Source organism: Entelurus aequoreus, linkage group LG14 (genome assembly GCF_033978785.1).
Source record: "Entelurus aequoreus isolate RoL-2023_Sb linkage group LG14, RoL_Eaeq_v1.1, whole genome shotgun sequence".
NCBI classification, from domain to species: domain Eukaryota; kingdom Metazoa; phylum Chordata; class Actinopteri; order Syngnathiformes; family Syngnathidae; genus Entelurus; species Entelurus aequoreus.
The window spans coordinates 27,699,383-27,722,746 of NC_084744.1; the positions used below are offsets into that span (position 1 = coordinate 27,699,383).

General features: G+C 40.1%; 3 protein-coding genes across 3 annotated transcripts in view; 2 read left to right on the forward strand and 1 right to left on the reverse strand.

Annotated features, from left to right (window-relative positions):
- Positions 1–23,364, forward strand: part of LOC133664590 (zinc finger protein 431-like) — a 404,655-nt gene that overhangs the window by 215,523 nt on the left and 165,768 nt on the right. The gene's annotated exons all lie outside the window — the stretch shown is intronic.
- LOC133664668 (zinc finger protein 37-like) lies at positions 9,965–20,068 on the reverse strand. Its single transcript, XM_062069498.1, has 2 exons — positions 19,564–20,068; positions 9,965–11,729 (listed from the first exon to the last, which is right to left on the reverse strand). Exons 1-2 carry the CDS (start codon positions 19,748–19,750, stop codon positions 10,630–10,632), a joined length of 1,287 nt encoding a protein of 428 aa, XP_061925482.1. The 5' UTR covers positions 19,751–20,068; the 3' UTR covers positions 9,965–10,629.
- LOC133664684 (E3 SUMO-protein ligase ZBED1-like) lies at positions 21,616–23,285 on the forward strand. Its single transcript, XM_062069520.1, has 2 exons — positions 21,616–22,002; positions 22,574–23,285. Exons 1-2 carry the CDS (start codon positions 21,617–21,619, stop codon positions 23,226–23,228), a joined length of 1,041 nt encoding a protein of 346 aa, XP_061925504.1. The 5' UTR covers position 21,616; the 3' UTR covers positions 23,229–23,285.

Below are 23,364 nucleotides of genomic sequence, written 5' to 3' on the forward strand. Positions count from 1 at the left end.
CAAAGACATGCACCTGGGGATAGGCCCCTCCCACCTCCAAAGACATGCACCTAGGGATAGGTTGATTGGCAACACCAAATTGACCCTAGTGTGTGAATGTGAGTGTGAATGTTGTCGTCTATCTGTGTTGGCCCTGCGATGAGGTGGCGACTTGTCCAGGGTGTACCCCGCCTTCCGCCCGATTGTAGCTGAGATAGGCTCCAGCGCCCCCCGCAACCCCGAAGGGAATAAGCGGTAGAAAATGGATGGAAGTATTCTTCCAGCGACGGGCAGTCAAAGCCGAAGTGCTATCGATCGCTGTCAATGACGTAAGAGGAAATGACCCCGGAAGTAAATGGGGGGGGGGGGGGGGGGGTTTGCAGAGGTGGGACCAAGTCATTGCTTTGCAAGTCACAAGTAAGTCTCAAGTCTTTGCCCTCAAGTCTCGAGTCAAGTCCCGAGTCAAGACAGGCAAGTCCCGAGTCAAGTCCAAAGTCAAGACTGGAAAGTCTCAAGTCAAGTCACAAGTCCTGCATTTTGAGTTTCGAGTCCTTTCAAGTCCTTTTAACCACAGACTAATATTTTTACACAGATTGTGTATGCTTTTAAACCGCTGTATTTATTTATTAAAACAAGTGCATTTGAAATAGCAGGAAAAAAAATAGTACTGACATTGCAATTCATAATAGCACTATTAACCAGTCATTTTAATAGTTTAAACAATTTTAAACATTTAACTCATTCCTTTACAGAATAAACACATTTGCAAAAACAAGTGCAACTGTACTTATTTGTACAAAAGTGTTAACATTGTATTTCCATGGCATATTGCATTGTAACTAGTTCCACAGCAGTTTCTATTCTGTTCTTACCTTATCTCATTGATCTCATCTCATACTGTATGTGTGTTCATGTGTGCGTACACATGAAAAACATAACAAATACATGAACGTAACAATGAACAGAGTTGTACTTTTTAGATGTCAGGGCCCTATGCAATATGTACACATATTCTTAATATAGTATACATTTTAACTGACCTTTATTTGACTATGTTTGTCTTTTTGTAGGTGGCTAAAATATGCGGTGCTGCTGACCGCCGTCTAACGTTATGTTACTGTGTGTGATACAATGACTAACGTAACGTTATGTTTAGGTACCTCATGCAACCCTGCTTAAAAAAATCACTTGACAAAAAGTATGAATAAGGAAGCAAACTGCAGTGGACGCAACATATTGCTGTGTTTGAAATGATGTTATAACCATAGACATCTTATAAGTAGACGCAGTATTGGTTGCTGTGACGCGAGCAAATTGCATCTTGAAGTGGTGATGAGGAGCCGGCAAGCAGCCTAAACTGACAGTTGACAGGTAGAAAACAAAGATGCCGGGCTGGTGTTCAGCGTTTTCCTGCTCAAATGAGCGGACTGTTGAAAATAGGAATCGGGGGATTACTTTTCACAAGTAAGATTTAACATTAATGTACTTTTGGTTGTATTTTATGAAAATAACATTACCACAGAGTTAAGAAGGAGCAAAGATCTTCAATATTTGTATGTGAAAATCACAAACAAATCTTCTGGGGGAGGATGACGCCCCTACAGGGGTTTGGTTTACAAACTTTCAGCTCCACCTAAAACAAAATTCACCAGCCGCCACTGATTATGATGCATTCTCATTTTAGGCAAAATATAAGACAATACTTTCTTAACAGTATAATTGTAACCAGGAATAAGTCTTCAAGTAACAATATTCAAATACTAACATTGTTGGGTAAGACAGCATTTGGTTTTATTCTGAATCCAGTGAAACAGATTGGTGGTTTTAGCTGATGTAAAGACTTTCAGGTGTTTATATATGTTTAAGTATTTGGCAGACGCTTTTATCCAAAGCGACATACATAAAAAATACATATATAACAATCACTGTAAACATGATCATTTAAGGGAAGAATGTAATACAAAATATCAATACAAAGTGTCAAGACAGAATAAACTCTCTGCTGCTGCAGCAACAGAGATACGGTCTATAAGATATATAGATATCTAATGTATTCATACATTGTTTATGTAGGATATACGCATGTATATATAACGTAATTATATTGTTTCTTCAACTTAAAAATAGCTGACCGTTTTTTTCCCCCTTCTCTGGGTTTATATTCCCAGTTTTGATCTCGGACGTCTGGTCACTTATAGCATATAAGAATATTCTATTACTGTTAAGCAAACTATGAATAATAAAACATGTGTCCGTTATCATAGCTACACGTATGACAAAAAAGCGTGTGAAAATGAGTGGTATTCAGTGAGGTAAAATGAATTAAATGCGCTGACAGTTCATTGCTCCTGCCAAATGAATTGCACTGAGTGGAGCGGATCACCACTCCAAGATGGCGGCCCCGCGTCTCGTCTGCGCCAGTAGGCAGTAGCGCTCGATGCTGTGTACCCTTATAAGATGTCTATGGTTATGACGTTAGCAGTGAGTTTACAGCCTCACTGATTTAACTACACAGCAAATAAAAGTCATGTTACTTAGCCAATAAACGTTAGCTTACATTCAAAACTTACCCTTCTTTGTGCAACTTCAAATGTCGAACGAAGTTGGAAGTTGTTGCGTCTCCGTCTGTAATATTCGAACTGCGTGATTTGCATACGGCAATTCGTTTTTTGTTGACCAAGTCGTAGTTTTTATACCCGAACGAAACCAACTTTGGTATAAATCTTTCTCACTGGCGCGTTGTTTGACAACTCCTGTTCGTTGGTTGTCCTGCAATTTGATTGGCTGAATGCTGTGTGATGAAAACAATGTAGATCTAATTTGATTGGCTGTTGTACTGAGAGCACACACGCTGACACGCAGCACACACGCTGAGAGACAGACACGTACAAAATGAAAGCTACGGAGCGCTCCCAAATAACTTTTTAAACTTTAGGTTTTGGGGAAAGTAGCAAGTCATGTCAAGTCAAAAGGCTCAAGTCCAAGTGAAGTCACAAGTCATTGATGTTAAAGTCTAAGTCGAGTTGCAAGTCTCTTTACATTTTGTCAAGTCGAGTCTAAAGTCATCAAATTCATGACTCGAGTCTGACTCGAGTCCAAGTCATGTGACTCGAGTCCACACCTCTGGGGGTTTGTAGGGGGAATAAATTTGGCGTGACAAGGGCATATCAGCGACGGAAAAATTGTTGAACAGTTTAAGAAAAACCTTTCTCAACCAGCTATTGCAAAGAATTCAGGGATTTCACCATCTACGGTCAGTAATATCATCAAAGGGTTCAGAGAATCTGGAGAAATCACTGCACGTAAGCAGCTAAGCCCGTGACCTTCGATCCCTCAGGCTGTACTGCATCAACAAGCGACATCAGTGTGTAAAGGATATCACCACATGGGCTCAGGAACACTTCAGAAACCCACTGTCAGTAACCACAGTTGGTCGCTACATCTGTAAGTGCAAGTTAAAACTCTCCTATGCAAGGTGAAAACCGTTTATCAACAACACCCAGAAACGCCGTCGGCTTCGCTGGGCCTGAGCTCATCTAAGATGGACTGATACAAAGTGGAAAAGTGTTCTGTGGTCTGACGAGTCCACATTTCAAATTGTTTTTGGAAACTGTGGACGTCGTGTCCTCCGGACCAAAGAGGAAAAGAACCATCCTGATTGTTATAGGCGCAAAGTTGAAAAGCCAGCATGTGTGATGGTATGGGGGTGTATTAGTGCCCAAGGCATGGGTAACTTACACATCTGTGAAGGCGCCATTAATGCTGAAAGGTACATACAGGTTTTGGAGCAACATATGTTGCCATCCAAGCAACGTTACCATGGATGCCCCTGCTTATTTCAGCAAGACAATGCCAAACCACGTGTTACATCAGCGTTTCTCAAAGTGTGGGGCGCGCCCCACTGGTGGGGAATAGAGACATGACAGGTGGGGCGCGAGGAACGGGAGGAAATTTCACTTTTATTTTTTTAATTTTTTTATTATTATATTCTTAGATTTTTTTTTTTACTATGCTTTCATTTTCCATACACACTGGAAATCACTTTGTGATTCTGTCTGTGAAATCCGCTATATAAATAAATGTAAATTACTTATTTTTCCTGTAGGCTTTACATTTCTAGGTAGGAGCGAAAGTTTGACAGACAGCAACAGTAACTAATGGGGGCGGGGCTAAGCGGAAGCTTTGTGAATGGCAAGTCACTGTGCGAGGATTTGCTGTTTTGCAAATACATAAAAAATAGAGCCACTTCTGATGAGCTGTTCAAGATAATGGACAGTTTCCTCAAAGAACACGACCTTAAATGGGAAAACTGTGTGGGCTTTTGCTCTGATGGCACGCATGGCAAAGTCAAGAAACGGGCTGCAGGCTCTAATAAAGAGGGTTGCGCCAAATGCGCATTGGACACAATGTGTCATTCACCGGGAAACACTCGCTTCAAGGCAGCTCAGCCCCGAATTCAATGAGGTTTTAACAGTGGCAGTGTCAAGCCTGCAGCCCCGATTTGAAAAGCTGTGCAGTGCAAAACAGGCTCATTGCAGCCACTAATGCTGGAGTACTGTAAAACTCATGTTCACTTGCCCTGTCCTCCTTTTTTTTGGCAAAGATTGCAAAGTGGCACTTTTATTTTCATTTATTATTGAACTTGATGCAAGTTATTTGATTTATTATTGAACTTGATGCAAGTTATAATACTTTTATTTGATTTATTATTGAACTTGATGCAAGTTATAACACTTTTTTTGATTTATTATTGAACTTGATGCAAGTTATAACACTTTTGTTTTATTTATTATTGAACTTGATGCAAGTTATAACACTTTTATTTGATTTATTATTGAACTTCATGCAAGTTATAACACTTTTTTTGATTTATTATTGAACTTGATGCAAGTTATAACACTTTTGTTTTATTTATTATTGAACTTGATGCAAGTTATAACACTTTTATTTGATTTATTATTGAACTTCATGCAAGTTATAACACTTTTTTTTATTTATTATTGAACTTGATGCAAGTTATAACACTTTTGTTTTATTTATTATTGAACTTGATGCAAGTTATAACACTTTTATTTGATTTATTATTGAACTTGATGCAAGTTATAACACTTTTGTTTTATTTATTATTGAACTTGGACAGCGTGGCGAAGTTGGTAGAGTGGCTGTGCCAGCAATCGGAGTGTTGCTGGTTACTGGGGTTCAATTCCCACCTTCTACCTTCCTAGTCATGTCCGTTGTGTCCTTGGGCAAGACACTTCACCCTTTGCCTCTGATGGCTGCTGGTTAGCGCCTTGCATGGCAGCTCCCGCCATCAGTGTGTGAATGTGTGTGTGAATGGGTAAATGTGGAAATACTGTCAAAGCGCTTTGAGTACCTTGAAGGTAGAAAAGCACTATACAAGTATAACCCATTTATCATTTATATTTATAACTTGATGCAAATTATAACACTTTTGTTTTATTTATTATTGAACTTGATGCCAGTTATTTGATTTATTATTGAACTTGATGCAAGTTATAACACTTTTATTTGATTTATTATTGAACTTGATGCAAGTTATAACACTTTTTTTTATTTATTATTGAACTTGATGCAAGTTATAACACTTTTGTTTTATTTATTATTGAATTGATGCAAGTTATTTTATTTGATATTGAACTTGATGCAAGTTATACCACAGCTGCACAGTTATTTTATTTATTATTGAACTTGATTTTATTTTATGTTATTGAGTTTGAATGTATAAAACTTGATGTTACTTGATGTTCGATAAATTTGAAAATGTTAAGCTTGGCATTAGCGTTCTGTTGGGGCGATGGGGGCAGGTGGGGCTTGAAAACTCCCCCTTGTCCAAAGTGGGGGATGACAAAAAAAGTTTGAGAACCACTGTGTTACATCAACGTGGCTTCATAGTAAAAGAGTGCGGGTACTAGACTGGCCTGCCTGTAGTCCAGACCTGTCTCCCATTGAAAATGGGTGGCGCATTATGAAGCCTAAAATAGCACCTGGGAGACCCCCGGACTGTTGAACAACTTAAGCTGTACATCAAGCAAGAATGGGAAAGAATTCCACCTGAGAAGCTTCAAAAATGTGTCTCCTCAGTTCCCAAACGTTTACTGAGTGTTGTTTAAAGGAAAGGCCATGTAACTCAGTGGTGAACATGCCCTTTCCCAACTACTTTGGCACGTGTTGCAGCCATTAAATTCTAAGTTAATTATTATTTGCAAAAAAAAAATAAAGTTTATGAGTTTGAACATCAAATATCTTGTCTTTGTAGTGCATTCAACTGAATATGGGTTGAAAAGGATTTGCAAATCATTGTATTCCGTTTATATTTACATCTAACACAATTTCCTAACTCATATGGAAACGGGGGTTGTACATTGGTCATATTCAAAGTCCTCATGTGTCCAGGGACATATTTCCTGAGTTTATAAACATAATATAAATTTTTTAAAAACGAAATAAGATTTTGTGATGTTAAAAAAAATCGATGTAATCATAGTCGTATCGACTAGTTACGCTATTGTAAGTGGTATCATTACAGTGGATGTTAGGTGTAGATCCACCTATGGCGTTTGTTTATATTGTAGCGTCCCGGAAGAGTTGGTGCTGCTGGGAATTCTGGGAATTTGTTCTGTAGTGTTTTATGTTATGTTGTGGTGCACATATTCTTCCAAAATGTGTTTGTCATTGTTGTTTAGTGTGGTTTCACTATATGGCATATTTTTATGACAGTGTTGGCATTGTTCATACTGCCACCCTTATTGTGACACGTATGACTGTTGAGTAAGTAATAGTACCATTTAAATGTTGCTGGTCATGTAACTAAAACGCAAAATCCTTTATTTTTTGTCAAAATACCTCTATTAGTGATACAAGTGTGCTCTGGTAAAATAATCTTATTTCCTTTGTTTGGCTTGACAGAAGCTATGAAAATAAACATGACAAAAAATGAGTAAATCTCCACCATTTTAATTTCTTAAGAATGAGCTCTCAGGAAGGAAAACAAAGGTTGGAGATGATCTGAAAGGACTGTTGAGTATTAAACTCTGAGACTAGATTTCGGAAATTGACTACGTTGGGGTTCCGGTCAGAAAACACACGGTCATCATTTGGACTCTTCAAACTTTAATGCTGCATATTGGTTTGGGTTAGGTTAGTATCTGTAAACCACAAGCAAAACACCCATCAACATTTATGTCATCTAACTAAACGAAATGAGTCTTATATAATCATCAACACACTCACATCGTCAAAGACTAGAGGACCGTTTAAACGTAGCGGAGAAACAAGTTACCACACGTTCACCCTGCGACTGTGAATTGTTTTTGTTTGCGGATGACTCTGCCCTGCTGGTATCCGACAAGGACAAGTCACAGGTGGAGAAAATCCTCAGTGCTGAGCTGTGTAGAACTTGCACCTGGCTCGCTGACAACAAGCTATCCATACACTTGGGTAAAACGAAATCCATCCTGTTTGGGCCCCACATCAACCTTAAGAAAGTCAATGACTTCACCATAAAAGTGGGTGACATTGTTATCACCAGGAAAGATAAGGTCACCTACCTAGATTCCATTCTAGAGGCTAACCTTTCCTGTGATAAAATGGCAACCAAGGTAATCAAAAAGGTTAACCAACGAACGAGATGTCTCTACAGAATCTCCTCTCTGGTCAACAAAAGCACCTTGAGGATTCTGGCGGGAACTCTCGTTCAACCCTTTTTCGATTACGCATGCACTATAAAAATGGGACCCATTACCTCCCTGCTTGGCACTCAGCATCAAGGGTTGGAATTGGGGGTTAAATCACCAAAAATGATTCCCGGGCGCGGCACCGCTGCTGCCCACTGCTCCCCTCACCTCCCAGAGGGTGAACAAGGGGATGGGTCAAATGCAGAGGACAAATTTCACCACACCTAGTGTGTGTGACAATCATTGGTACTTTAACTTTAACTTAACTTAACCTCCTGGTACCCTAGCACCTCCAAAACCCTCAAATCTAAACTCCAAACATCTCAGAACAAGCTAGTCAGGTTACTTCTAGACCTCCACCCCAGATCCCACCTCACTCCTACCCACTTCTCTAAAGTGGGCTGGCTCAAGGTGGAGGACAGAGTTAAACAACTTGCACTGAGCCTAGTCTATAAAATCCACTACACCTCCCTGATACCGAAGTACATGTCAAACTACTTCCTTAACGTAAATGACCGCCATAACCACAACACCAGGGGGAGCTCCACTAACCACGTTAAACCCAGATTCCAAACTAACAAAGATCTTAACTCATTCTCTTTCTATGCCACATCAATGTGGAATGCGCTCCCAACAGGTATAAAAGAAAGGGCATCTCTATCCTCCTTCAAAACCGCAATAAAAGTTCACCTCCAGGCAGCTACAACCCTAAACTAACACCCTCCCCGGATTGCTAATAATCAAATACAAACAATCAAATGCAGATACTTTTTCTTATGCCTTCTGATCTCTCTCTCTCTCTCTCTCTCTCTCTCTCTCTCTCTCTCTCTCTCTCTCTCTCTCTCTCTCTCTCTCTCTCTCTCTCTCTCTCTCTCTCTCTCTCTCTCTCTATGTCCACTACTTGCTGTCCATATCCTACCCCCCCCCCCTCCACACCCCTGATTGTAAATAATGTAAATAATTCAATGTGATTATCTTGTGTGATGACTGTATTATGATGATAGTATATATGATAGTATATATCTGTATCATGAATCAATTTAAGTGGACCCCGACTTAAACAAGTTGAAAAACGTATTCGGGTGTTACCATTTAGTGGTCAATTGTACGGAATATGTACTTCACTGTGCAACCTACTAATAAAAGTCTCAATCAATCAATCAATCAAACCCAAGTCAAAAAGGAAGCGGAAGTGACACTGTCAAGAAGTGCTTCAAAATAAAAGTATCTGAAAACGTATATAAACATGGAGAATTCTTAACAAGGACCAAATCGTTTGTTTATGAACAATACGAACAGTACGAATAATAATGATCAATTTTACTTATAAGGTGCCTTTCTAGAGACAATACAATTATAACAAAATTGAACAATATAAAACAGAAAATGTCAGTTTAAAAATACTGATGTAGATTTAAGAAAAACTAGAAATAGCTCAAATCAAAGTGAGTAAGCCTCCTGGAATAAGTGTGTTCTTGATTTGAACAGGCTAAATGAGTCCATATTGTGGAAGTTTTGGTGTTCCAAAGTAAGAATGATCTTAAATTGGCTACGGTCTTAAACGAGGAGCCAGTGGAGTTGCCGCAAGACCAGGGTGATGTGCTGGACTAAAGGGGTTCTGGTGAGTATCCGGGTGGGGGAGTTGAAGGATTCAAGGAACTTTATTGTTTAGACACATAAGATGGCAGGAAAACTAATAACCAAGGTTCCAAATTTAGCCCAATGAGAACCACGTGAAAGTATAGGCAAAGGTCACTAAAGCATGGTTAAATACAGCCAAACTTCACTCTCCTGCCAGCTTGGACCAATAATTGGATTCAAAAGGACCCCTTACAGGCAGTACACCAGACAAATGGACCCAGTTCAGGGACGTAGTAACAGCGACTGCACAAGCTGTGTTTGGCAAGAAGCAGAGAATTAATCAAGACTGGTTTGATGAGTACGACATGGCTGTACAGGCACGACTTGATGAAAAAAGAAGAGCCTATACTGACCTGTGGACATGACAGGTTCAAAGACTGTCAAGCCCAAAGTCCAAAGAGAGCTTTGCTCTATGCAAGACATTTGATGGAAGTCAAAAACTGAGGAAATCTAGCGTTAAGCAGACTCTATCAACTCCAAAATGCTCTTCAGTTGTCTCAAAGTCATCTTCGGTCCAACCAAAGGGGGCACTGCACACCCTCTCTCTGTTGATGCATCCACCAAATCAAAGAGCAAATCTTGCATCAGTTTAGTTCCTCAACAGAATAGACTTATTTGTGTTAGAACAGCTCAAATAATCAGACCATTAGTCATAAAAAACAGATATTTTATTTGACAAGGTCACATGCAAAAGATATAGCGCTGGTTTCAAATTGCTAGTACAAACAAAAATGTCTATCTTACAAAAGGTGTGCATAATTATATTGTATAGTGTACAAGTACAAGTAGTAGGACCGCTGGCACCACCATGGTGGAGACTTGTTTTGGAGACAGCAAGCCTGTGAAGGGGCACACTGAACCATAACATCATCATCACTTCTTAAATATTAGCAGAAGTACAAATTGATGTGTTAGTACATGACTAAAAGTATTAGTAAGAATGAATAATACATATAAACTGTTGTGTGGATGTTCTTTTCCAGGATGTGTAACTAAGAAACATATTTATATGTTTGCTATTGAAGTAATTGAAAAGTAGCTAAAAGTGATTTGGGGTTTGTTTGATTGTCAGTTAATAACATAACAAAATGAAGTATGGTCGCATGTCAATGAAACTTTCAGGACATGTCAGAAATGGGATAAGGAACATGTCATTAAATGTTGGCGTTAAACCTAACCACCTTCTGGATTCAACAGATTTTATTGGGAGATTTGGCCTGGTGGAGGTCTGCGCAGCCTTTTTTTTATTTTACTGCTGCTGTTCTCACCAGCACACTCGTGTTTGTTAAGTTGGTACTCATGAGAGAATCTTTCATCACACACACTGCAACTCAACATTTTTCCCCCCAGCGTGAATTTTCATGTGTTTTTTTAAATCTCGACTTCGAACAAAACTTGAATCACACACTGAACACGAAAAAGGTTTCAATCCAGTGTGTCTTCTCATGTGAGAATTCAATTGGTACCTCCTTGGATAACATTTACCACAGAATGAACATGAATAAGGTTTTTCTCCAGTGTGTGTTCTTGTGTGATCCATCAAACTGACCTTCCTTGTAAAAGATAAGCCACAGATTGAACAAGAAAAAGGTTTTTCTCCAGTGTGTGTTCTCATGTGGGTTTTCAAATGTTCACCTCGGACAAAACTTGAATTACACACAGAACACTTAAAAAGGTTTTCCCCAGTGTGTCTTTTCAGGTGTTTTTTCAAATCTTGACTTCGTACATACCTTGAATCACACACAGAACACGAAAAAGGTTTTTCTCCTGTGTGTGTTCTTGTGTGCTCTTTCATAATGTCCTTCCTTGTAAAAGATAAACCACAGATTGAACAAGAAAAAGGTTTCTCTCCAGTGTGCGTTCTCATGTGGGTTTTCAGATGACAATGGTACTTAAAGGTTTTGTCACAGTGAGAACATTTCAAGCGAGTGTTGTCAGTGTGACATGTCTTATCATCTTTAGAGTGTTCATCATCAGTGTCAGGAGAGTGTGACGTTGTGTCCTCACTATCTGATAGTGGAGCTAAGAGCTTGTCTGCTTGTGATCCTCCACAGTGGTCTCCATCAGCTTCTGTTGTCATGTGTTGTGTTGAGCTGCTGCTTGGAGGCTCCGCCTCTCTCTTCTCCTCACTTTCACCTTTGACCTCATCATCTTCACTCTTCACAGGGACACCAGTCACTGGGAACTCCACCAGTGCTTCAATATGCTCTCCCTCCTGACTGATGCTGTGTTCCGCTGCTTCTTCTTTAATGTGGGAAGACTGTGGCTCCACCGCTTCCTTTTTAATGTGGGAAGACTGTGGCTTCACCGCTTCCTTTTTAATGTGGGGGGGCCGTGGTACCGCTTCTTCCTCTTTAATGTGGAGGGGCTGTGGTTCCTCCTCCTGCTCATAGAGATGATGTTCTTCATCGAGGTCTGCGGGACACGAGAAGACAAACACATGCTTTAGAAACGTCCAGCTTTGCTCAGTCACATAAGACATTGTCCGTCACACATATGATTCCACAATCTCATCAGTTTCCCGTCACAGCAACAAGGGTACTTCCAGCTCACCCATGAAGACCTTCAGGGAAATGCCTTCCAAGACCAAGGTCCAATCCAATTCATTTACATAAACACATCCTTAAAGTAATACCTGCACTCCGTACATCGTAAACGCCATACGTGAAAGTGGGCTGTTTGCTCTCTGAATAAGTCATACTCACACAAGAAATAATGTACTACATGCCAGCCAACTAGTGACCAGCTCACCCTGCTGGTTGACAAGAATTAGGATGATTTTCCGCTTATTCTTTAGAGACACTGGAAATCTTGTCCAGGGTGTACTCCGCCTTCCGCCCGAGTGCAGTGACAAGCGGTAGGAAATGGATGGGTGGGATAGACTACAGTCAACATGTTGGCCAAATAAGATGACACCTGTTTTGCTTTCATTTAGACCAGTTCTGGGCAAATTACGATATGTTTTAAAATGACCGCCAAGTCTTGAACTACAATGGTTGGAATCTGTGCTTTTGAGTGAAACACAGGTTATTACGGTCACGTAACAGCTGCTCCCAGCAGATGAGGCAAGAAAGAGAATGGGAAGTTTGTTTACCGCATCCAGCTTGAGACGTGAGTGTCAGGAAGGGAGACGGAAGCAGATTTCTACAGCAAAGTTCTGTTCTGCAGAAAAGTGACATTATATGGGTTTTTATTATTTAAATCTGTGGGTGGTTTTTTGTTCTTTGCGTTCATGTTTTGCCGTGTTCGTTGCATATTTGTTACATTTTGCTTTATTGTAAAAAAAATAATAATAATTTTGAGACTGCCTTCTGAGAAATAAACAGGAGAGACGTTTGTGTTCTTAATATTCAGTGTTTTATCATTCGTAGCGAACATTACAAATCCCACATTATTTTACCTATATGCATTCTCAGCGAAAAATCTGTAAAATTCTATTCGGTTTTTTGAGATGGTCTTTCATATTTTTTAACACACTATCAGTCATATTGTGAGTGTTTGTATGGTGTGTTAAGCTTTTGCGATCATAGCTAACTGATTGCGACCAATACTGAGGCCCCTTCTACACAAAGCTGGCTAAGGTTATCCAGGCTATATCCCACCTAACCTTATCCTTGTCCACACACACAATACCACCATTTAAGACCCCCTCCCTCCCTCCGGCGCAACGCGACCTAGTACGCATGTGTGGGAAAAAAATGTGCGCGTCATAGTTACCTCTGACCTGGAAGTGTATTCTTACCCTGTGTTTCAATGTAGCCTATTGCCACATTTCATTTAACAGTAAACCTTGCTTGCCTCACCATCAGCAGCTGTTAGACTAGCCCTATTGTAGTGAATCACAACTGAGCCATCATACATTAATCCTACAGTATCTTTAATGGACATGAGAAAGTAAAATATGTGATGAATAACATTTTACAACAATCAATCTAGGGATCTAGATATCTGGTCAGGACACTGACTGAAATTGGCGGCCGTACTTGACGGCCGCAACCACCTTATGGCTTCACAATAGTTATGGAGTACAAAACTAGACGTTGAGTAATCGCTCGACATCCATCGCTGACAATAACTGATAGTCTGCTTTGCCAGTCCAAATGCATTCGCTGTTTTCCGTAGTACTCTCTGGTCCACAGGAGCTCGCATTCTCGTTGTCTCCCCTTTGACAAATGGACAAAGTTTTTTTGCTAAGAAGAATCACAGCTGACCTGGAAAGTTCTCTTGCCGTTCGTGTGGCACAACACACTCGTTGACAAACATATCCCACCAGGCTGCCGTTCTTCCAGGCTTTATCCAAAACTGTCGCTCAACTTTGCTATGTTGCCGTCTGAGATGTGTTGTATCCGAAATAGCTGTAATCGCACGTTTCCTTCTTTTAAGGTATTCACGTGTGATTTCCACAAGCGTCTGCAATGAAGATGGCTGCGGCGCGTACTTTCTGACCTCACTTCCTGTGTGGGGCGCGGTCTTTCTGGCGTCACTTCCTCTCCGAACTCAGTTTGTAAACGATCGATGAGTCCATACAAAGCTAAGAGCCGGAGATTCAAGAAATACACGACGCTAAGGCTGCAGCTAACGATTATTTTTCTATCGATTAATCTATAGATTATTTTTTCGATTAATCGGTTAATCTATAGATAATTTTTTCGATTAATCTATAGATTATTTTTCCTTTTACCGATTATTTTTTTATTCAAAATGAAGATGAAAAAATAAATGTAGGCCCGTTTTTTCAAAAGGCATGGCTTTTATTTACAAAAAAAAAGAAGTATGGCCACTCAGTCAACATTGACAACAACATGACTAAATATTCTGTAACAATGTAAACATTTAAAACTTTTAACATTTAACAAAATTAAAAGTAGCTTATTTGCTTTTTAATGTGCAAATATAAAAGTCAACATCCAGTGCAAATCTTAATATTCTGCAATAGTATAAGCATTTCAAAAGTAAAAGTATTGCTTATTTTGCTTTAAAATGTGCAAAAATAAAGATAAACATCCAATACAAAAAAGTGCAAAACGAAATATTCTGTAACAGTGTAAACATTTCAACAAAAGTGAAAGTATTGCTTATTTGCTAAAATGTGCAAAAATAAAGATAAACATCCAATACAAAAAAGTGCCAATCTAAATATTCTGGAGCACTGTAAACATTAAGTATTGCTTTTAAAATGTGCAAAATAAACATCCAGTCCAACACAGTACACAATAACCAATTCTACTCATTCCAGTGAGTGACTAACAGTTGTAATGAAGAAAGGTTAGCATGTCTACTTGCTTTGCTTCTTTTCTTGTTTACAATATTCCCAGCAGCTGAAAATAGGCGCTCAGAAGGGGTCGATGTGGCTGGAACTGAGAGCTAATTAGCCTTCACCTCAAGCCAGGATTGCGAGTGAGCTGAGCTGCAGTTTAAGTTTCTAGAAGGTCAACGGGCTCATAGTGATGTTACTAGTAGTTGACTGGGAGGTGTTTATTATCATTTGGGGAGAGTCCGCTGCCTGATGCTCACCTGCTAAACACCTATCTGCTCCATGCTGAAGCGCTGACTACATGCGCTCTGAATACGCACTGCTGATTGGCTGATAATGCTTCGCGTGTACCAATCAGATGGTTGTGTGGGTGGGACAATGCTGCGTGTGTACCAATCAGATGGTTGTGTGGGTGGGACAATGCTGCGTGCTGAGACAGAGGCAGACGGAGCAAAGCAGCTTGTTAAGACTTTAGCTTTAGCTTAGAAACTCGTTCTGTACACCCCCGTACCGAACCGAAAGCCCCGTACCGAAACGGTTCAATACAAAACACATACCGTTACACCACTAGCAGATACAAATGACACATTCATGTTTTTGTGTAATGATGACAACGTATGCTCGCGCGGACGATTGACTAGATGATGGTTTTCTTTTCAAATGTTCGTTCATAGCCGTTGTGCTGCTATGATAGGCCATTTCCGCTCGACACAGTGTGCATACAACAACATTATTAGGCCGTTTATTGAAATACTCCCACACTTTTGACCACTTTTGCCATGCTTTTCCCCCCTCGCTCGCACCGCTCGCATCGTCTTCTTTGATCGTCTGCTTTGCGCTTCGCCATGACGGTAGTGTGACGTCATTATGCGACGCGTCGACGCACAAAAACGGCGTCGACGTATTTACGTAACCGATGACGTCGATGACGTCGACTACGTCGACGCGTCGTTTCAGCCTTACACGACGCACTTACCCGTGTAAAAAATTATCCAAGGAGGGGGACCTTAAACGATGGATTAGTATGGCTGACACTGGGCTTAGGCTAAATAATTATTTGTTTAAGGAGCTATCCGGCTTAATGTAGACAGGGCCTGACTTTGCCCGTGACCTTTGCAAAATTAATTTTGTCAAATCTTTTAAGGAAGTCCTGGCCTTTGACTGTTTAATGGAATAACATATATATACATTTACAGTATATATGTGTATATATATACACACATATATATACATATATATATATATATATATATATATATATATATATATATATATATATATATATATATATATATATATATATACAGTATATATATATATATATATATATATATATATATATACAGTATATATATATATATATACATCCATTTTCTACCGCTTGTCCCTTTATATATGTATATATATGCAGAGCTCAAATTTAACCACGGCAGCCGCGGCAATTGCTGCGACCGCCCTTGTGACTTGCTGTAATGCCCGAAAAAATTGACCTGCATTTAAGGCAAGAACATGCCGTGACCGCACTTCACTTTTTACTTGTTAATGGACTATGGATGTAACGATAAACGGTATAATGATACACAGTGATGAAATTCCAGACGTTTAGTAACACCGTTTACATTTGTAATTACCGAAAAAAAACTTAATTTATCAATGCATTTTACGCAACTGCTTACTTCCTGAATACTGAAGCGCCGCAGCGTCTGCGCATGCTCACTGGAGCCGTTTGGCTCGGGCGACATGGCGGCGATTTCTTGGACTTTGCTTTGAAAATGTTCCCCCTGATCGCTTCGTTTCACTTAATTTCAATCGCTTCTACTTCCATGGAGTGTCGGTGTGCGATTAAGAGCGCAATGCTGTTGGAGGAGAATAATATTTGATGTTGCAGTTGAATTTTAAACATGTAGCTAGCGTCCTTCCGGCAGCTGCTGGGACTGAGAGTTAGCATGCAGCAGGTGATGTGTCGGGAACGTTGTCACAACTTGTTTATAAAGTCTGTAGTTTGTTTACGGCATACTTGCCAACCTTGAGACCTCCGATATCGGGAGGTGGGCGGGGGCGTGGTTGGGGGCGTGGTTAAGAGGAGAGTATATTTACAGCTAGAATTCACCAATTCAAGTATTTCATATATATATATGTATGAAATACTTGACTTTCAGTGAATTCTAGCTATATATATATATATATATTTATCTTATTATACATATAAATAAAATAAATACTTGAATTTCAGTGTTCCGGAGGCTATCCAGTAGATGGCAGCATTGTCCTGTTTAACTTCTCCGTTCATAAATGAGTATATCATTTCGGCCACTGTGTTCAATGGAGAAGTCTGTTCTACAAAATGTACAGGCAACATAATTACATACCCCTTCCCCTTCGAACTGTCCTGGATGAACTGAAATCCTTGTTTCCATTCGTTTTGGAACTTGCAAGCGTATTTCTTCATCTTGCTCGTCGACGGCGTCGCCATGTCTGTAACTTCCTCGTTCTTCTGCTTCGTCTCCTTGTTGTGTGCGCAGTTGTGCACTCTACTCTCTAAAAGCCGTAGATGCTATGACGTCATTGGGCAGGCAAGCTGTTTATATTGTGGGAAAGCGGATGTGAGAACAGGCTGTCCCCACTCAGGTCCGCATTGAGCTGGAGGGGGCGTGGCCTCCAGCTCCGGCTGAATACCGGGAGTTTGTCGGGAGAACATTTCTGCCGGGAGGTAGAATACCGGGAGTCTCCCGCTAAAAACGGGAGGGTTGGCAAGTATGGTTTACGGGGATGCTCACTCCTCCTTTATTCAACTGCTTTTTTTGATAGTTTTTTAATAACATCAATACTAGCTAAAATGTTTTGTCATCTCATCGAATTGATCGCTGGCTGAGTTGTCAGTGAGGCACAAAGATTGCGTGTTAGATGTGAGAGGTATCACTCCTCTTTATTTTTGTTGGCCAAACTGTTGCACTGAAGTACGTGGTTGTTGTTGAAGAACAAAGCTTGTTTATTAGACTTAAAGGCCTACTGAAACCCACTACTACCGACCACGCAGTCTGATAGTTTATATATCAATGATGAAATCTTAACATTATAACACATGCCAATACGGCCGGGTTAACTTATAAAGTGACATTTTAAATTTGCCGCTAAACTTCCGGTTCGAAACGCCTCTGAGGATGACGTATGCGCGTGACGTAGACCGGCGAACACGGGTATGCCTTCCACATTGAAGCCGATACGAAAAAGCTCTGTTTTCATTTCATAATTCCACAGTATTCTGGACATCTGTGTTCGTGAATCTGTTTCAATCATGTTCATTGCATTATGAAGAAGGAAGCTGAGCAAGCAAAGAAGAAAGTTGTCGGTGCGAAATGGACGTATTTTTCGAACGTAGTCAGCCACAACAGTACACAGCCGGCGCTTCTTTGTTTACATTCCCGAAAGATGCAGTCAAGATGGAAGAACTCGGATAACAGAGACTCTAACCAGGAGGACATTTGACTTGGATACACAGACGCCTGTAGAGAACCGGGACAACACAGACTCTTACCAGGATTACTTTGATTTGGATGACAAAGACGCAGACGTGCTACTGTGAGTATGCAGCTTTGGCTTTTTTTTGCGTATGTACGTAACTTTTTAAAAATATATAAGCTTTATGAACCTTGGGTTAGGTGAACGGTCTTTTGGGCTGAGTGATTGTGTGTGTTGATCATGTGTTTGAATTGTATTGGCGTGTTCTATGGAGCTAGGAGCTAGCAGAGGAGCTAAGAGCTAGCATAACACGTACCGTACCGTACGTGCGCGTCACGTACGTAACTTTTTAAAAATATATAAGCTTTATGAACCTTGGGTTAGGTGAACGGTCTTTTGGGCTGAGTGATTGTGTGTGTTGATCAGGTGTTTGAATTGTATTGGCGTGTTCTATGGAGCTAGGAGCTAGCAGAGGAGCTAGGAGCTAGCATAACAAACACGCAGGTGTTTTTATGCAGGATTAATTTGTGGCATATTAAATATAAGCCTGGTTGTGTTGTGGCTAATAGAGTATATATATGTCTTGTGTTTATTTACTGTTGTAGTCATTCCCAGCTGAATATCAGGTCACCCCCGGCTCTCACAGCATCTTCCCTATCTGAATAGCTTCAACTCCCCACTAGTCCTTCACTTGCACTTTACTCATCCACAAATCTTTCATCCTCGCTCAAATTAATGGAGAAATTGTCGCTTTCTCGGTCCGAATCTCTCTCACTTCATGCGGCCATCATTGTAAACAATAGGGAACTTTGCGTATATGTTCAACTGACTACGTCACGCTACTTCCGGTAGGGGCAAGCCTTTTTTTTATCAGATACCAAAAGTTGCAATCTTTATCGTCGTTGTTCTATACTAAATCCTTTCAGCAAAAATATGGCAATATCGCGAAATGATCAAGTATGACACATAGAATAGATCTGCTATCCCCGTTTAAATAAAAAAAAAATCATTTCAGTAGGCCTTTAATCTTCATTAGCCAAACAGCTTTGTGTTTTATATCGATATCAAAAAGTAAACACCATGTTTTTCTTATGCGCTTTGGAGCCCCTGCCTCGAAAGAAAATAATGTTTCCCTTGGTGCCCTAAAATATGAGCCCTCCTTTAAGGCAACACTTGCCTTGACCTTAAAAAGTAAAAATTTGAGGACTGTATATGTGTGTGTGTGTTTTGTTAAACCACCAATAATAACAAGCTAGTCATTGAGTTTTGTTTTTTTACTTTAAGCAAGTTGTGTTGGCCCTGCGATGAGGTGGCGACTTGTCCAGGGTGTACCCCGCCTTCCGCCCATGTACAGCTGAGATAGGCCCCAGCAACCCCGTACGGGACAAGCGGTGGGAAATGGATGGATGGAAGTTGCAAACAAGACACTTTAAGGCTTGCGGCCATTGTGATTATATTATATATTACAAATGTCATTTTCTTGTTAATAATGAAATATAAAGTTAGTAAAGATGTGAGAGTAAGAAGTAAACAAACCTGTTCTGTGTAACACAACTTGATGTTTCTTGAAAACAGCGTCCCGTAGTCGAATGTTCTCCTCTTTTGTTCTAGAAAGTTCCGCCTCGTATTCTGCTATCGTTCTTTCTAACACTACAAATATTTCTTCAACGGCAGCAGTTAGTCGCTGATCCACCAACGCTCTCAACATTTGTAATGTAGACATTTTCACACAATCACAACACTTTACTCTCACACTTGATCTCTACTTAGCGATGTGTTGATAACTTCTGTGTCTTCTGTTAGCAGCTAACAAGCTAAGCTAACTATCGAGCTAAGCTAACTAACAATAAACGAGCAGAAGAAGCAGCAAAGTGCATCTCGCGCACCGAGACGATTTTATCCTTGAATAAATAATTAAATATGTAATTTATATGACATTAATATTTCCAAACTGGAGGACAAATAATGACACTGCTTATTTATTTCTGCGTCAATGTGCTTTCACGACAGTTCGCACACTTGACGTTACAAGACGGTACCACTCTGCTCTCGCGAGATGTGTCATGCGCAGGAGAGTCAAAGGAACGTTGGAGTTTGTTTGCATATCAAGACAGACTGATATATAATAATGAATAACGAATATATTTAACACCAAAATATTTCAATAATGAATATAATAATACATATTGTATTCCAATAAAATTATATATACATACACATTTACACACGTATACTTAATATTTACATATATGTGTATATATATATATATATATATATATATATATATATATATATATATATATATATATATATATATATATATATATATATATATATATATATATATATACGATGAGGTGGCGACTTGCACATTTGCACACGTATACTTAATATTTACATATATGTGTGTATATATATATATATATATATATATATATATATATATATATATATATATATATATATATATATATATATATATATATATATATAAATATATATATATATATATAAATATATATATATATATAAATATATATATATAAATATATATATATATATATATATATATATATATATATATATATATATATATATATATATATATATATATATATATATATATATATATATATATATATATATATATATATATATATATATATATATATATACGATGAGGTGGCGACTTGTCCAGGGTGTACCCCGCCAAGCGGTAGAAATGGATGGATGCTATATATATATATATATATATATTAGGGCTGTCAAAATTATCGCGTTAACGGCGTTAATTAATTTTTGGAATTAATTACGTTAAATTTTTTAACGTAATTAACGCATGCGCAGAATCCCTCCACCCATACTTCCCATAATTCCTCCCGACACTGAACGGAGCAGCAACATGGAGCAAGACGAACAGGTTGGCCCTCTGGAGGGATTTAAGTTTAAGAAGAACAAAGATGGAACAATAAATAAACAGACAGTCATTTGTACGCACTGCAACAGAGAGTTTCAGTTTCACCGAACCTGTTCAAGCCTTAAATACCATCTCAACGCTAAACATGCATTTGTGGGGGCTTCCAGTGCTACACCTGGCTTGCGTCAGACAACCCTGAGTGAACGCAGACCAGTAAGCAAGTCCAACTCGGATAAATTAACTAACACAATTGCCAAATGGGTCGCAAAGGACTGTAGACCGATTTGCATTGTTGAAGATAAGGGCTTCGCTGATGTTTTGAAAGTGGCGTCCCTCGATACATCCTACAAGCCACCATGCAGAGGCACAATAATGAAAAGTATCCACGCACTCTATGAAACAGAAAAGGGGAAAAAAGAGGCGGCTTTAGCTCAAGCGGAATATGTCGCCCTGACAGGAGACCACTGGACGTCAGTGAGTAACACAAATTACTTGGGAGTAACTGCACATTTAATAACTAAAGCATGGGAATTGCAGTCCTTTGCGCTAACTATAATGAAAACGGAAGAACGCCACTTTGCAGAGGCATGTGCAGAACAGTTTCAAACTGTGGCATGCAAGTGGGAAATTGAAAGAAAAGTTACAACCATTGGGACTGACAGTGCACGCAATATGATTGCTGCGGCTCGTATTCTACCATACGAGCATATGCCCTGTATCGCGCACGTCATACAGAGAAGCATCACTGTGAGTCTCGCTGACAGCGGATTTGTTCCTGCATTAGCCAAGTGTCGCAAGATTGTGGGACATTTTAAACACAGCCCGGCAAACTTAACGGAGCTGAATGCAGAGCAGGTGAAACTCGGACAGCAGCAGGAGCCACTGATCCAAGACGTTCCAACGCGGTGGAATTCCACACTTGAAATGGTCAAACGCATCATCCCCAATCAAGCAGCAATAAAAGCAACCCTGGATCAACAGCAGCATAATCTCGTCATGCTGACGCCAGCAGAATGGGATAAACTCCAGAGACTGGAGACCCTTCTAGAGCCCTGCCGGTAAGCCTTCCATCATATAATGTGGAAATTCATTGTAGGCTGAAATTAAATTATTAAACCAAACGTTAATCTACTATTAAATGTAACAACTTGCATTCAAGTAATTTACTTGAGTCTTTCTCCTTCTCTCTCTCTCTCTCTCTCTCTCTCTCTGTGTGTGTGTGTGTGTGTGTGTGTGTGTGTGTCTGTGTGTGTCTGTCTCTGTGTGTGTGTGTGTCTGTCTGTGTGTGTCTGTCTGTGTGTGTGTGTGTGTGTGTGTGTCTGTCTGTCTGTGTCTGTCTGTCTGTGTGTGTGTGTGTGTGTATCTGTCTGTGTGTGTGTGTGTGTGTCTGTCTGTGGCTGTGTGTGTGTGTGTGTGTGTGTATCTGTCTGTCTGTGTGTGTGTGTGTGTGTGTGTGTCTGTCTGTCTCTGTGTGTGTGTGTGTGTGTGTGTGTGTGTGTGTGTGTGTGTGTGTGTGTGTGTGTGTATCTGTCTCTGTGTCTGTGTGTGTGTGTGTGTGTGTGTGTGTGTGTATCTGTCTCTGTGTCTCTCTCTCTGTGTGTGTGTGTGTGTGTGTGTTTTCCACTGCAGGTATGTGACTCAGATCCTGGGTGGGGAGGCCTACGTCTCCTGCTCAGTGGTACTACCTGCCCTCTGCCACTTACACCGTGTAATGGAAACTTCTGATGAGGACCCTGCATACATGATTAGATTTAAGACCAAATTCAAAGACGACCTAGGCTCCCGCCAAGAACACACCAACAATGCATGGCTCAAGATTGCAACCGCACTGGACCCACGTTTTAAGGACTTGAAAAGTGTGCCCAAGGCAGACAGAGAGGAGGTGTGGACCAAACTTGGAGGCCTTCTGCGTGAATCACCTGGAAGACCTTCACACACTACTGAAGATGGGCCACCCAAGAAGAAAATGAACCTTCTTCTACAGCTGGGCTCAGATTCAGAATCAGATGAAGAGGTACAGCCTGACAGAGCCTTACACAGGTACAGAGCAGAGCCCACCATTGAAATGACGGACTGTCCCTTGCAGTGGTGGTCATCTCATGCAGGAGCCCATGACAAGCTGGCTCCGTTGGCTCGGAAATATCTAGCCACTCCTGCATCCTCAGTTCCCTGTGAAAGACTCTTCTCACTTGCCGGTCACATTGTGCAAAAGAAGCGGTCAGCTTTACTCTCAGAAAATGTGGACAAATTGGTTTGCCTCAGTAACTGGCTAAAGGATGAATAGAGAAGCGGGCCACATGTAATTGTGTAGGCCATGTTCTTTTGGTTTGATAAAAAAGAGAAATCTCTTTGTTTTTCCTTTGTTGAAGAGAAATGGCCAAGATGGCTAGTGTGTTATAGAAGGAGACACCATCCTATTT

Coding starts and splice junctions, on each gene's coding strand:
- LOC133664668 (XM_062069498.1), bottom strand. CDS start 19,750: ATGTCTACATTACAAATGTTGAGAGCGTTGGTGGATCAGCGACTAACT. Junction 11,730..19,563: donor AGTTGTGTTACACAGAACAG/GTTTGTTTACTT, acceptor CGTGTCCCGCAG/ACCTCGATGAAGAACATCAT.
- LOC133664684 (XM_062069520.1), top strand. CDS start 21,617: ATGATTGCTGCGGCTCGTATTCTACCATACGAGCATATGCCCTGTATC. Junction 22,003..22,573: donor ACCCTTCTAGAGCCCTGCCG/GTAAGCCTTCCA, acceptor TTTCCACTGCAG/GTATGTGACTCAGATCCTGG.